General features: G+C 33.1%; 1 protein-coding gene, 2 long non-coding RNA genes and 2 other non-coding genes across 5 annotated transcripts; 1 reads left to right on the plus strand and 4 right to left on the minus strand.

Annotated features, from left to right (window-relative positions):
- The first annotated feature begins 5,951 nt into the window (after positions 1–5,951).
- Positions 5,952–9,051, plus strand: LOC122313659 (probable arabinosyltransferase ARAD1). The gene is made up of 4 exons (XM_043128835.1): positions 5,952–6,657; positions 7,396–7,692; positions 7,793–7,888; positions 8,288–9,051. The coding sequence occupies exons 1-4, from the start codon at positions 6,181–6,183 to the stop codon at positions 8,711–8,713; spliced, it is 1,296 nt and encodes a 431-aa protein (XP_042984769.1). The 5' UTR covers positions 5,952–6,180; the 3' UTR covers positions 8,714–9,051.
- A 293-nt stretch (positions 9,052–9,344) lies between these two features.
- LOC122313660 lies at positions 9,345–10,644 on the minus strand. Its single transcript, XR_006243465.1, has 2 exons — positions 10,318–10,644; positions 9,345–10,001 (listed from the first exon to the last, which is right to left on the minus strand). It is a non-coding gene; the product is annotated as an uncharacterized LOC122313660 (long non-coding RNA).
- LOC122314611 lies at positions 10,435–10,537 on the minus strand. Its single transcript, XR_006243826.1, has one exon. It is a non-coding gene; the product is annotated as a U6 spliceosomal RNA (small nuclear RNA).
- A 1,091-nt stretch (positions 10,645–11,735) lies between the features above and the next one.
- LOC122313854 lies at positions 11,736–14,688 on the minus strand. Its single transcript, XR_006243521.1, has 2 exons — positions 14,353–14,688; positions 11,736–12,506 (listed from the first exon to the last, which is right to left on the minus strand). It is a non-coding gene; the product is annotated as an uncharacterized LOC122313854 (long non-coding RNA).
- LOC122314610 lies at positions 14,460–14,562 on the minus strand. The gene has a single exon (XR_006243825.1). It is a non-coding gene; the product is annotated as a U6 spliceosomal RNA (small nuclear RNA).
- Positions 14,689–14,778: the final 90 nt, after the last annotated feature.

Genomic DNA, 14,778 nt, shown 5'->3' on the forward strand with positions numbered 1-14,778 from the left:
CGGAATTTGTCCGCGGAGTCGGTGGGAAGATACGTGTCATTTTTCTATTAAAATATATAAAAATAAAAAAATAGCTATATAAAATCACTTTTACTTTAATTTCTACTTTTACATATTCTTTTATCTTTTTTATATTTTATTAATATAATGAATTTTATTAAGGACAGGCATAATTCGTACACCGATAATTTTTTTATTTTAAAAATATAAAATTAATTTTTTTAAGAAAATAAGAAAATTATTTTCAATTTATATCGTTTTATTAAATATATACTTTATATATCAATATTAATATACAAATTTTATTTATAAAAAGATTTTTTTTAATATAATTAATTATGTCAATATTTTTAATATAATATAAATATTTTAAGTAATCACATAAGTGAAATCTAGTACGTAAAAAATAAAGATTACCCAGTAATCAAGGGAGGAACATACTGAACTAACTAATAAACATATAAAAGAATCTTATGATCCACGCCTTCTTTGTCACGCTCGAAATCTATGTAGTATTTGCTGGGTACAAGATACGGGGTGCTTTGGCTAATGTCGTCATGTGAAAAGATAACAAAGTTTTATATTCTGAGCAAAATAGATTCCTCCATGTGGTCTAATCAGATGGATTGTCTGTCACGTCACCGGTTGAGTAGTTAATGTAAGGGATATTATATTCTTTATAGAGACATGTTTAGAGTCTCGATTGAATTATATACTAATCATCTTGGAGATGTCTGTATGCCCCATATATGACTTGAATATTTTTTCAAGACAATAATAGTATTAGAATCAATTCTAATAAAAAGTGTAAGATTTTAGACATGTCGACTGTCATGAAATTCAGTAGAGAGGTTGGGATACTTTGTATTGAATGATGGGTGTGATATACATAAGATATCACATTATTTGCAATCAATTATAATGATTTCAATGAGTTCCAATTAAACCATCAACTAGAAAGTGGCTTAGATCTAGTTTTGAGCTTTTTTTTAACAATTTTGTTATATATAATCATTTTTATATGTAGGATTACACACATTGCTAAAGTGGAGTTCTGCCATATTCATTTTTTTTTTAACTATATGTTAACCAAAATCATTTATGTATTGAAGCTAACATCAGAATTTAAGCGGAAGAAAAAATCTTCACAACCTCCCAACACCCCACACTCTACATTTTTTTTTAATTTTTATTATTTTATTATTTTATTAAATATTTAATATATAAATAATAAATTAATTAATTAAATTAATTTAAAAAGAATAAATTTAAAAAAATATTAAAAAATTAAAAAAGAAGTGGAATGTGGTGTGTTGGGAGGTTGTGTAGTATTTCCCAAAGTGGTTCTGGTGACAAGGCATCCTCTAGACTTGGCCGTGAATTCTATCTTGACCTCACCAACGCCAATTGCAAGTTCATGGTTGTCGCTCGTAGGGTCAACCGCCTTAACTCCCTCTACCACCAAATCAATCACCTCCCTTCTATTTTAGCTAAAGTTGACATCAAAATTTAAGCGGAATGAAGGCTACCTCGCAACCTCTTTCTCTCTCTCATATTTATTAGAGGTTGTTGTCGAAGTGCTTCATTAGCTCCAGTACATTGATTGTATATGTGTGAATCCCTTAAACATAAAAGGGAAATGGCAAAACAAGGTTCAAAGCATCTGCAGAAGCCATGGAGGTAGGATCCTGGAGGGAAAAGTGGTTATTGTGACAGGGCATCCTCTAGACTTGGCCGTAAATTCTGTCTTCACCTCACTAACGCCAATTGCAAGATCGTGGCCGCCGCTTGTAGGGTCAACCACCTTAATTCCTTCTACCACCATATCAATCACGTCCCTTCTTCTTTAGCATTCGATTCCCAAGGTTTCCAAGTCATGGCTATAGAGCTAGATGTTTGTGTTGATGCTCCCACCATTGAGGCATCCGTAAAAAAGGCTTGAGATGTGGTCGGACATATCAACGCCTTGATCAATAATGCGGGAGTTAGAGCCAACTTGGGTCCAGTTTGGATTTAAAAAATATTTCATCTTATAATCTCATTCTTCTTAAATTTTCACACAAAATGTAATAAACAATTAAACTTTTTCAAAATTTTTAAATCTCAAAATATAGTTATAAAAAAAATTTTGAATATCAAAATAATAATAATATTAAAAAATAATATTCTAATAATATTTTATTCAATTTTCATATTTCATTTAAAATTATTTCATTTATAAATCCAAACCATTGAAATTAATTTTTTTTTTTATTTACTTTCTTTTTAGTTGTCAAAAAAATAAAAGAAAAGGAAGAAAAATTTTGAATTTGGTACTAACCAAGCCAATAACCCTTTATAGTTAAAATATATTCTACCTTGATTTCTTGCCAATAAAAAGTATTCGTTAATTTTTAGGCTGGAACTCAAATTCCACGTTTGATATTAGCCTGCCAAGTCTTATCCAAAATTTCCAATACTTCTTTGCGAGTAGATGGCTACATAGCTTCTTCTTCCTCAGTATTTTAATTATTAGAGCCTGTCTAAGATTCAGATACTTTGATATGGATCTTTGTCTTTTACTTGTTTGATCAATGTTCTTAACTATTACGCTCCGAACTTTAGGTAAGTGATGAAACGAAACGCACCGTTTAATCACCTGTTTTTTTTTTCGCAGTCATTTTCACATGCTTCCCTCTCCCGCCCAGAACAATCTAATTTCCTTCATAATGCCACAAATGCATCGTTTCATTTTTCATGGCACGCCAGGTCATTTTCGTACATAAAAATTATGTAAAAATAATTCTTTTTAAACTTTTTCTTTCTTTTAAATATTACAAAATATCTAAATCTTATCAACATATTTCAAGAATATACAAATAATATTGCATGAGGGCAATATAAAAAGAATTGAGTAACGGCATAATTAATTAAAATTTCCTTATCAACGTAACTTCCATATTTATTGCTGCACGTTAGAATGTAAGGGTTGGTTTGGTTACATAAAATTAAGTTATATAATTTTATTTTATATAATTATTATAATTTTTTAAATTTTTACATAAAATATAATAAATAATTAAATTTTTAAAATTTTTAAATATAATTAGTATTAAAAATTTATAATATAATAATATTTTATTTAATTTTAAATAAAACATCTAATCCCATTTATTTAAACGTTTAGACCTTATTCTTTCCCGTCAATGTGACACTGGTCTAGCGATAGAGTGACCTCGGTGGATAGGGAAGGGCGATGTATAGAGCCACCGTGAGAGGGCAGTGTACTTTGAAAGAGCCGCATATTCCTTTAAATCTCTTACTCACTACTACAATATTGCTTTCCAATTTCATTAAAAATAAATTATAATTTTTGCCAACTTTTAATAACGGTGACTCGATATAAATTGAGATTTAAGATAAAATATAAATTAATTATTTATAATTATAATATAATAAAATATAAATTATTAAATAAAATATTTTTAAAATTTTTAATAAAATGAGATTTTATTTAAAATATTTAAATAATTTTTTTTGAATTTATATTTAATATAATAATTTAAAATGGGATCTCAATGTAAATTTTATACTTCAATTTAGTAAGACTTTAAAAAATATTTAAAATATAAATAATTTATTTTATTAAATATTAAATTTAGTATTATAGACCTGTGCATATTAAAAAATACTAGGTGGGAGTAACGTGCAAAGCACGTTTATCTAATTTTATGAAATGATTATTTATAAAAAATAATATATATTTTATAAAAATTATTGATGTCACTTAATAATTTAAGGCATATTAGAAAAAATAAAAAAATTAGTTCAAAATATCATATAATCCAAAATATGTTTATAACATCTATAATTTTAGCAAAGATGTATACAAAAAATTTAATAAAAGTCTAACAAAAACGGTAGTTTAAAATATGTGTCGTTTGATGTTTGTATCAATTTATGTCATCCTGTAGACAATCAATAGAGACAACATTGAAATTCTTATTTTACTGTTGGTTGAGTCGATCAGGGACAACATAAAGTTAAAACATAATCTTTTTATAAAATTTGTGGTATAATATTTTATAAATATAGCATATATATAAATCATAAAATATATTTTGAAATTGTTGGCCGAATTTACTCTTTCTTGATTAGCTCAAGGATCATAGCCTTTGTCACGTGCCTATCATAGCAAGTCCACGTATGGAATATGACTTAGCGGAAGTTACGTCCTACTACCGTGGGGAAAAAAAAACACTTTGATTAAACACACTTGTATTATATATTATATGAGATTTTTAAATTTGGAATACTCAATAATCTGAGTTAATGAAACGTATAATACACATATATTATACTTAGAGATTCACGTCTTATGCACCTAATACACTTGTATATGTTAAGGAGAAAGAAAAAAATATAATAACTAATATTTAATTACTTATTATTATATAAACTATTAAGTATTATAATTATTGAGATTAATAAATTATATAACAACATTAAATGCTATCTCTCTTAACATTTATGTCTTCATTATGTGCTAAACCGTTAAAACAAACGGTGTTAACTTTAACGGAAAAACAAGAAAAATCGTTAAAATAAGATTTTCCGTTTCATACACACTTTTTATATATAGAAGATATAAATTATTTAAAATTTTATTTAATAAAATAGTTTTTATTTTTTTTTAAATATAAAAAACACTTTTTTAATTTTGGGGGCCGGTGGGGTTTAGGCAATGGCGCCGGCCCTACAGTTTAGCTTTAGATATTATTATTTATTCCAAAAAATAATTAAAAACCGCATTATTAGTTGTACTTTTTTCACGCACTCAGCCTATATAAAGTTAGCGGCTACGGTGTAAAATATTATCTATAATTAGTAGAGATGGAAATAATTGATAGGAATTAAAACGTAGGTAATAGATCGTATTAAATAGGTTCATGATCTGTAATAGATCCCAATGCGGTTTTAATTCCTATCTGTAATACTATCTGTAATAGGTAATATTTAATAAATTTGGTGCGATTTTGATAATGAAATAAAATGAGATGGTTTTATATAAAATTTAAAAATTAAATAAAATATTATTAAAATATTATTTTTTAATATTATTATTATTTTAAGATTAAAAAAATTAAATTATTTATTATATTTTATTATTTTGTGTAAAAATTTAAAAAAAATTATAATAATAAGATAAAATAGGATCAAACATTCTCACTATCCAAACTAAGCTTAAATCAAGATTTGGGTATACATCTAGTAAAAAAATGATCGGATATACGTTGCTTTGATCTATTCATTTATTCACTTTAATCCATCTTTTCCTCCTAATAGTATTGTTATTTAAATTAAATTATGTCATGTAAATAATATTTGGTGTAGAAACTTGAGAATAGAATAAATTTTTATATAATAAAGCATACTTAGTAATATTTGTATGGACTGCAAGTCAAATTATTATTATTATTTTTTTATTTTTTATAAAGGGTGAGATTAGAACTTAGTTTTTTCATTTAGAGGCCAAATCTTATGCCATCTGATCCAAAGAACTTTGAACCAGAAAGATCAAAATGAACCAATATCATATGTTTAGTTGGTTTGGTTACATAGTTTAGATAATATGAGATATTTTGAATAATAATAAATAAAATATTATTATAATATAATTTTTTAATATTAATTTTATATTAAGATTTGAAAAAATTAAATTGTTTATTATATTTTGTATGAGAATTTGAAAAAGTTGTAATGATTATATGAGATGAGATTATTTATTTTTAGTTAACTATATAAGCAAACTCTTTATTCACATATAATAATTAGATGAGATGAAATGAAATGAAATATATATAAGCAAAACTCTTTATTTACAAAAACTAAAAAAAAAAAAAATTAAAAAAAACAAAACTCTCATGTTGACATGGGATGATCAGCAAAATATCATTGTCGATATCAAGCACATCCCCAATGAATGACCTGTTACAACTGCCTAAATTGTAACCTCAAAGTGTCGACGGAGTGGATGGATGTCTCTGTTCCTCTTTGTTGTTGCTTTTCTTTTGTTTTTTGGTTTTTGTATATTTGACACAACGGAGTAGAAGATAGAAAGACTGCGAATTAAAACTCGCACCATCCCGAAGATCAGACCAACTCGGAGACACAGTCTCACAGACGGACCAATCTCCGAGGATGTACGGGAAAGCCACGCTTTCTCTCGTTTTCGTTCTCCTCCTCCTTTTCTCGTACTCCATCTTCATGGGGACCGTCGATTTTAGATCCTACTTCTTGCCTATGCTGCAGTCACCCGCTGGTGCGCGCCCACTCTGTGCACGCAACCCGCCTCTCCGGGTCTACATGTACGATCTCCCTCGCAGGTTCAACGTGGGCATGCTGAACCGCCGGAACCCGGACCAGACCCCGGTGACGGGCCGTGATTGGCCGCCTTGGCCCAAGAACTCGGGCCTGAAAAGGCAGCACAGCGTGGAGTACTGGATGATGGGCTCGCTTTTGTATGAAGGAGACGGTGCCGAGGAGAGAGAGGCGGTTAGGGTTTCGGATCCGGAAATAGCTGACATATTCTTCGTGCCGTTTTTCTCTTCGTTGAGCTTTAATACCCACGGGCATGTCATGACGGATCCGGATACCGAGAAAGATCACCAATTGCAGGTACGTGATCGGTTTGATTGAGGTTACTTATTTCTGGATAAATATTTGTGTTAGCTAGTTGCAAGTTTTGTGCTGTTTATGTATTTATCAAAACAGAGAATTTTTGTGCTGTTTCTGTACCTACTGATCTAAGTTTAGGAGAATTCGAAAAATGGGCATTGAGTTTTGTCGTTAATAGTATTGAATCGGTTGCTTTTGCTTAGTTCTTGAGTGGTTTTTTAACTTTCTAATGTTCTCTATCATGTACCAAAATGAAGGAAAGGTGTCTGCGGGGGGAAAACCCTATGATATATAGCGGTATAGCGCAATCATTTGGTAGATTTTACTTATAGAAAAAGGTTTTTTTTGTGTCTTCTTTTGGTTGAACTAATCTTGATTCTTGAAATCATTTGCTCAATCCGCTAAATAACTGATCTGAGCAGTGTGCTCAAGTTGCTAAATCTCTTGGACACTGAAAAAAATTGCCAACGTTTGTAGCATTATATTCTTGGATGAAATACAAGTAGCTAATTTTAGATTATATGGATATATCAGGTGATTTTTATGCAAAGTTTGGATCCCCCCCCTTTCCAAGTCATTTATCAGAACTAACATATTGAATCGGTTGTGTGTGATCAGGAACACCCACTGATTGTATTATGTGTATCTTTGTTTACAGTTAATATTTTTCAAATGCTACCCCCTTTTGAACTTATGTATTTTTGTTTACAGTTCAGTGTGGGTTCCTTCTGATTTCAGATTGATTTACTGAAATTCTTGCGGCAATCCAAGTACTGGCAACGGTCTGGAGGCAGGGACCATGTGATTCCTATGACACATCCCAATGCATTCAGATTTCTGCGAGAACAAGTAAATGCATCTATTCAGATTGTTGTAGATTTTGGACGCCACCCTAGAACAATGTCAAATATAAGCAAAGATGTGATGGCCCCCTACGTGCATGTTGTGGATTCATTTACTGACGATGACACTACAGAACCATTTGAATCGCGTACAACACTTCTTTTCTTCCGTGGGAGGACATACAGGAAAGATGTGCGTCAGTTTGAATCTTGTTTGCATGAAAGACAATGTCTAGCTCTTAATCTTTGCATAGAAAATATAATTAATTAGCACAAATCTTGTCATGTTGCAGGAAGGAATTGTTCGTGTTAAATTGGCAAAGATATTGGCTGGTTATGATGATGTTCATTATGAGCGGAGTGTCGCGACAGGTGAAAATATAAAAGTGGTATGTGGTGCTAACCTATGAATGATATTTTGTTTGCATATATTTTTCATAGCATTTGGATATTGCATATTATTTCCGTCCATAAGAGATTACCGGTTGTAATGTCCTCATCAGTCAATACTTCTTTCTGACAGTAGAAAGATGTAGTGATTTTGTGAAAAGTATTTTTATTTTTATTTTATTTTTCACTGTAATCATGAATTTATCCCATCTTCTTGATACATAGCTTAACTCTTGTAACTACTCTCTGAATATCTGGATACATGTTGCTAGATGGAAACTATAGCATCTCATATTGTTTGGTCATTTGATATCTAACTAACCTTGACCATGGAAATTCCTCAACTTAATTGCATACTTTCCTGTCTCCCTTATTCCTTTATTCTCCTGCTGTACCAGTCTTCGCGAGGAATGCGCTCGTCAAAGTTTTGTCTGCATCCTGCTGGAGACACTCCTTCATCTTGTCGCCTGTTCGATGCCATTGTGAGCCACTGTGTTCCTGTCATCGTAAGTGATCAAATTGAGCTCCCGTTTGAGGATGAAATTGACTATGCCCAATTCTCAATATTCTTCTCTTTCGAAGAGGCATTGAAACCTGGCTACATGGTTAATGAGCTTCGGAAGTTTCCAAAAGAGAGATGGCTAGAAATGTGGAAGCGGCTTAAGAACATCTCCCATCATTATGAATTCCAGTACCCCCCAAATAAAGAAGATGCTGTCAATATGCTATGGAGGCAGGTAAAACACAAGCTTCCCGGAGTCAAACTTGCTGTACGTAGAAGCCAGAGGTTGAAAGTCCCAGACTGGTGGCGGAGGAGAAGATGATTTCAGTAGCCGGCTTTTGTGATTTTGTATATCCATAATCATTTCATCATTTATAATGACAACTTTCAAAGGGAAAGAACCAAAGCTAGTTACAAACCACGATCGGTCAGTTAAATCCAGAGGTTGAGGACATGTTTTTCTTGTGGTTTGGTTTTTGGCTCCGTTCACACACTACACTGAATGACACGCTCCCCAGTCCACATATTTTGGTGAAATTCTTTGTTGTATAGCTTTGTGTTAAAGAAGAAATTGAAGAGCTTGGGTTGGCGCTGGTGTTTCTGACTTTAAAGAGTGCAGAAGTGAGTTCCTAATAAGTAATCAGAAGGATTGTTTGTACATTTGCACTCGGATTAGGTTGTTTCACAGAAAATGAGAGGTTCTTTGACTTGCGTTATTGTGCGGCTTTCGTTTTGCGGTAATGGACTAGCATGGGCTCGATAGACATGGAATTTTACGTAATCTGAGGAAACTATGCATTCTTTTGCTATCACAACGCGTGTTAGCTTTATTCCCGGGTGTTCTTAAAAGGGATGAAGATTTATGTTTCTTCAATTGACCTGCAAATATATCATTTCCTCCTTCCTGCAAAATTGGTTGAAAGTGGAAAAATATGATGTGCTACGGACACGAGTGATAAAATTCACTTAAATGTTAAAGTATAGTGTTTCCACATTCAATATGTACAACTACAGATGCACCTGAAATTTTCCATATTTATGTTAATTTCATTACCATGCTACGAGGCTTTAATGGCATCATTCAAACAAGAGATCGGTATCTCAATCACAAACGTACAGAGCCAAGTTTGCATTCATAAACCAAGTAAACATGCCCCTCTCCATGGTTCTTGTAATCTGCAAAGGTGCTCTCTTTCCTTCTCACAGAAATATCGCCTGCTGATAAAGCAGCTCATCTTACCTTCGAAACTCTCAACAATTTTACTCTTCAAAGCAAACTTGTTCCAGGGCTTTTTACCCAATAGTGCGGACTATGGATCTCGAATCAAAATTTGCAAACAAAACGCCACCAGAATCCAAACTCTCGCCATTTGGGGCCGGACATTGAGCAACACAATTCATCCGGTATGCAATTTCAGATCCCAAAATCTCCTTCCAGAGAATGGCCATGCACTGCAGTCTGATCTAAAACTCCCACTCGAGGAAGGGAAATGTGGGAAGAACCACACTACCAAGTGGTGGAGCTGAGAGAGAATCTGAACTTCAATGCAAATGGAGATTGATGCCAATGTAAAAAATGGCCTGTGGTGGAAATTCAATACTGTTGGAACCTGATTCAACAGATTAGCCCAACAAATAACTAGAAAATATCATATAGCTAAATCGCTAGATTACCAAAATTTTTCACTCCCCAGTACGTAAATAGAAAACAAAAACCGGAGAGCCAAAAAACGAGAACAACTAGAAGAATACAAACCCTGGTGATTTGAGCCCAGAAAACGGAGAAGATAACTGAGAGAAAGCCGTGGATGGAATTTGGGAAAGGAGAAAAAAAATTTGGAACAAAATTTTTCACTCCCCAGTACATAAATAGAAAACAAAAATCAGAGAGCCAAAAAACAAGAGAACAACTAGAAGAATACAAACCTGGTGATTTGAGCCCGGAAAACGGAGAAGATAACTGAGAGAAAGCCATTGATGGAATTTGGGAAAGGAGAAAAAAAATGAGAGAAAGCCATGGATGGAATTTGGGAAAGGAGAAAAAAAAATTTGGACCATTTCTCGATTTGTGCGTGTCATCCTTGCGCAGGGGCCATGCTAATCTTCTCTGTATCGTTCCAATTTTATCGGATGTCCCCGAAGGGACGCTCTTGTCTTCGCTCGTTTGCGGTTATAAACCTAAAACTTACATGTAACTAGACAATGTGGGATTCAGTTTGCTCCCAACTAAAAGGCCCGTTTAGTTGGTTAGGCTTTTGGTGGGTTGGTCTTCCAAGCATCAGTCGTTACTGTTCACCAATCTCAATCTGCTTGTGATATATATATATATATATTAAAAAAAATTTCAAAATATTATTAAACAACACTTTCGTAATTATTAAATAAAATAAAAATTTTTAAAAAAAGAGAGCGGGACCGAGCAACAGAATCCCCCAGCGGATCCCTATCTTTTTCCATAACTACTTTAACCAATACATCAGTAAAATGTCTAAATAATACACAAAAATAATTATATATAACATAACTAAAAAAAACTACAAAATAATGAAATAAAAATAAATTTACATGCATAGTAAGCAGCAATGCTTTACACAAATATGTATCTTATAAAACTGTATTTATATCTCACAACTTTCATATACTAATTGATAAGTTATTCCACGAAGGGTAGTGACAGGATTACTACTTTCTTATTACCTATTTATTACTTATAGTGTATTTGAGGCTTTTTATTGTTTTCTTTGAAGTATTTTTTTAACATTCTTAATTATTAAGAAAAAAATTAAAAATATATATAATTTTATTAATAGTCACTTCCTTAATCATTAAGTAAAATAAAAAATTAAAAAAAAAATCAAATAAAAAAAAGTAGTAAACATATAATAGGATGGTAGTAACCCTATATCATCCTTCCACGAAACTCTTCAATATCAAAATGCCATTTGGAAAGAATATTTGGTATCATTGCAATAGTTTGAATATATAAAATTAATATTTACATAAATAAATTCTTAAACTCAATTTAAAATTGATATCAAACTTTAATTTTCCTTCATTTGAGTATCCCCAAAAAACCACAACTAATTATTTTTTTATTAGCTTTTTCAGGAGAGAATAAGATTCTTTCTATTTCTTTTGATTATGGATAGTACTGTGAAACATGAAATATTTCAGTTATTGTATTTATAAAAATGATTAGATTATTTAAGTAAAATTACCAAAACTGTCATTTTATGCATTTTATGTGAATGGAGAGTATCCTTGTTTGATTGAGAGAGAGAGAGTAGTCTCAGCCTTTTCGGACTGCGTAACCTAAGAATCAAGACGAGTTGGCAATAGTAAAATCAAGGGGAAGTATTTCGCTCCTTTTAAAGTTAACATTAATGCGATGTTCATACGTACAAAACTGTGCAAAGCAACGATGCATTCCAAATTCAAACAGACCAAAACCAAGACTATCTCATTGGGTTTTAGATTAAGCAACCGGAACTGGGAAAGAGTAAACCAGGCTATTTTTCAACTTTGCATTCAAGCAATGTTCGTATGCACAGAACCGTTTGCAAAGCAACTCTGCAATCAAACGGAGCACTCTCCCTTTCCATGGCTCTTGCAGTTCTTCTCCTGTGATTCCTCTTCACTTCAATGTCATCTGCGGGTAAGAAGTTCTTCAGACTCCACAAGTAAATTCCATCTCGTTTAGAAAACTTCATTGCTAATCATAAATTTTCCTTCTCAAATATAGTACAGAATCCGACTTCGAATCTCCTTCGACAAACATGGCTACAAAGTCTACAAACACCACTACAATGCATTCCTGGTTGGTCATTTAATGGCACAGTTTGGCATTTAAATTCAAGGTCCTCAGACCTCATCGGCAGGATATGGCATGCGGTGCAGTTGGGCCAGGGTGGCACTATAGGAAGTACATGGACTATTGACTTACACTCATCCTCGCTCCTGGGAGCGAAAACTGTTCCAATAATGTTACTGCTGTAAGCGTCTTGACTTCTGATTTCTGAAGGATGGGTTTTCCCTTTCAAAGATGTTGTGGGAATGAACTGTGGGAGAGCCATGCCTGCTACTTTCCCGGTTGAGATTAAGAAGCGCTCATTAACCTGGAATTCCAAAGCATATCCAAACTAAATACTACCACAGGAAAGTGCACGCCTGTGGTGGATACATTCCTCATAAAAAAAAGTTGGGACAACATGAATTGGCTACACAGGTACATAATTTTCGACTCTGCAATATCAGGGTTTGATGTGGGCTGTAATTTTCCTGATTAAATGGAGGAAATGCACTATGTATACAAAATAAAATGGCAATCAAATAAGAACAGAAAAATGTAAAAGAAAAAATGAACAACAGAGAATCAGAATAATATAAAGATTAAATTAATCGCTAGAATCATCAAAACTCTAGAGCAGTTGTCGAATCTACAGGATGGAAAACCAATGAATCTTATGCTATCTTTTTGCTATTCCTATGTGAGCAACTATCATGATTTTTTTTTTTCTCTTTTGAAAGAAATTCTAAATCTGAAGTAATTTGAAGAAATATGGCACACCACAACCTCCATAAGCATGGTCAACATCATGAATATTGACAAGCAAATCTACTTCCACGTTCAAACCAAACCAAAACCTAAATGTAGCATAGCTAAATCTTTGGTTCTGTCCATCCATTCACTTAATTTTCCTTTTTCTCTTCTGCTTTTGTGGCCAAACTTACTGAATATGATATCCTTAGTTGGGCCAACATTATTCCTTAGCAGCTTCTAAAATGCTAACAATATTCCATCTACACAATTAATTCATTAAAGCACATTCTTAGAAAACTAGCCATAACAAGCACTCGTACCTAAAAAATTGCTTGTTTATAGAGTCAGATTAAACATTAAATCTTTGTGGAAATTTAGCACATGTACTAAAACTACATGAACCACAAGCGTTACCAAGATTTTCTGGATGTTCGATTGACTATCTAAAGCAGAAAAGAGACCATCAAACTGGAGCTCAATAACCACTCCAGCAATGGTAGTGAATGCATCTACTCCGCACACGATTTGGTTCCCAAAGTCAGGGCAGCGATTGAGATCAACTCAGCAGGTCCATCTGGAATCCTAAGCAGACCAATGCTCACAAGGGGTTCAACCAATTCTCTGGAATTTGCAATGGGGGACGACACTAATGCCTCGTGTGTGGGAAATTTCACGGTTTGGGGCCTTGGGCCCGAGCAGGAGAGATCATTCGGAACTTTACAATGAGAAGCTACAACAATGGTTCCTCCTATAATCACTCTATGACATTCAAGGCAGATTCAAGTGCAACTCCCATCAGTTTAATGAGCTTTAATTAGAGACAAAGAGGTGATCATGTGTTTTGCGGTGAGTGAGAATGTCATTCCTCGCTCTTTCTCTGGGTTAAGGCCAAAATTGAAATTTGGGTTCTTATTTTTGCATTACACTGTCACCATCATGCAAGTACTTCGGTAGATCTTCGGTAGCATATATTATCTTTTTTCCTCAAACTATCCCCGTTTTGAATGAAAAAATTATGAGAGGCTTGTGATTATTTAGCACCGAAGCTAGAAAAAGGAGAATAACACAAAAAATTGCAGAAATTTACGCGATGAAGTTTTCAGCCAGTCTAAAGGCAATCCCCGAGTTACACATGATGGAGCTCCTAGCTACATATATGGTGTATGTGCACCTTCATTAAGAACACCCCTACTGAAAAATGAAAAGAAGATTTCCACACCCTTAAAAACTTTCTACGTTAAAGACACGTCAAGCTTCAATATTAAAGAATATCAACTATCAGGACTCGGAATTTGAAAATCACGACTCCGCCCAAAATCCTAAAGAAAACCTAAAGAAGAAACCATCCTTACAGAAAAGAAACCATAGTTTCAGTAGGACTTGCCGGGAATCCCAAAAGAAGAGAAAAGTTCCAGCTTTACCTCCGCGCACGAGCACAACAAACGCAGCGGAATCCATAATAAGCGCAGCTTGATCGGAGAGAATGGACATTGCTGCGAAATCAGAGCAAAATCTGGGAAAAAAGAAAAAAAATTTGGACCATTTCTCGATTTGTGCGTGTCATCCTTGCGCAGGGGCCATGCTAATCTTCTCTGTATCGTTCCAATTTTATCGGATGTCCCCGAAGGGACGATCTTCTCTTTGCTCGTTCGTGGTTATAAACCTAAAACTTTCATGTAACTAGACAATGTGGGATTCAGTTTGCTCCCAACTGAATGGCCCGTTTAGTTGGTCTTCCAAGCATCATTCTCTACTGTTCACCAATCTCAATCTGCTTGTATTTTTTTTTTTAAAAAAATCAAAATATTATTAAACAACACTTTCCTATTTATTAAATAATTTTTTTT

Source organism: Carya illinoinensis, chromosome 6 (genome assembly GCF_018687715.1).
Source record: "Carya illinoinensis cultivar Pawnee chromosome 6, C.illinoinensisPawnee_v1, whole genome shotgun sequence".
Taxonomy (NCBI): domain Eukaryota; kingdom Viridiplantae; phylum Streptophyta; class Magnoliopsida; order Fagales; family Juglandaceae; genus Carya; species Carya illinoinensis.

What these genes read in the sequence shown, in the direction of transcription:
- LOC122313659 (XM_043128835.1), top strand. Translation starts at nt 6,181, where the DNA reads ATGTACGGGAAAGCCACGCTTTCTCTCGTTTTCGTTCTCCTCCTCCTT. An exon ending in AGAAAGATCACCAATTGCAG is followed by an intron (nt 6,658 to 7,395) that starts GTACGTGATCGG and finishes TTCTGATTTCAG; the next exon opens with ATTGATTTACTGAAATTCTT. An exon ending in CAGGTGAAAATATAAAAGTG is followed by an intron (nt 7,889 to 8,287) that starts GTATGTGGTGCT and finishes CTGCTGTACCAG; the next exon opens with TCTTCGCGAGGAATGCGCTC.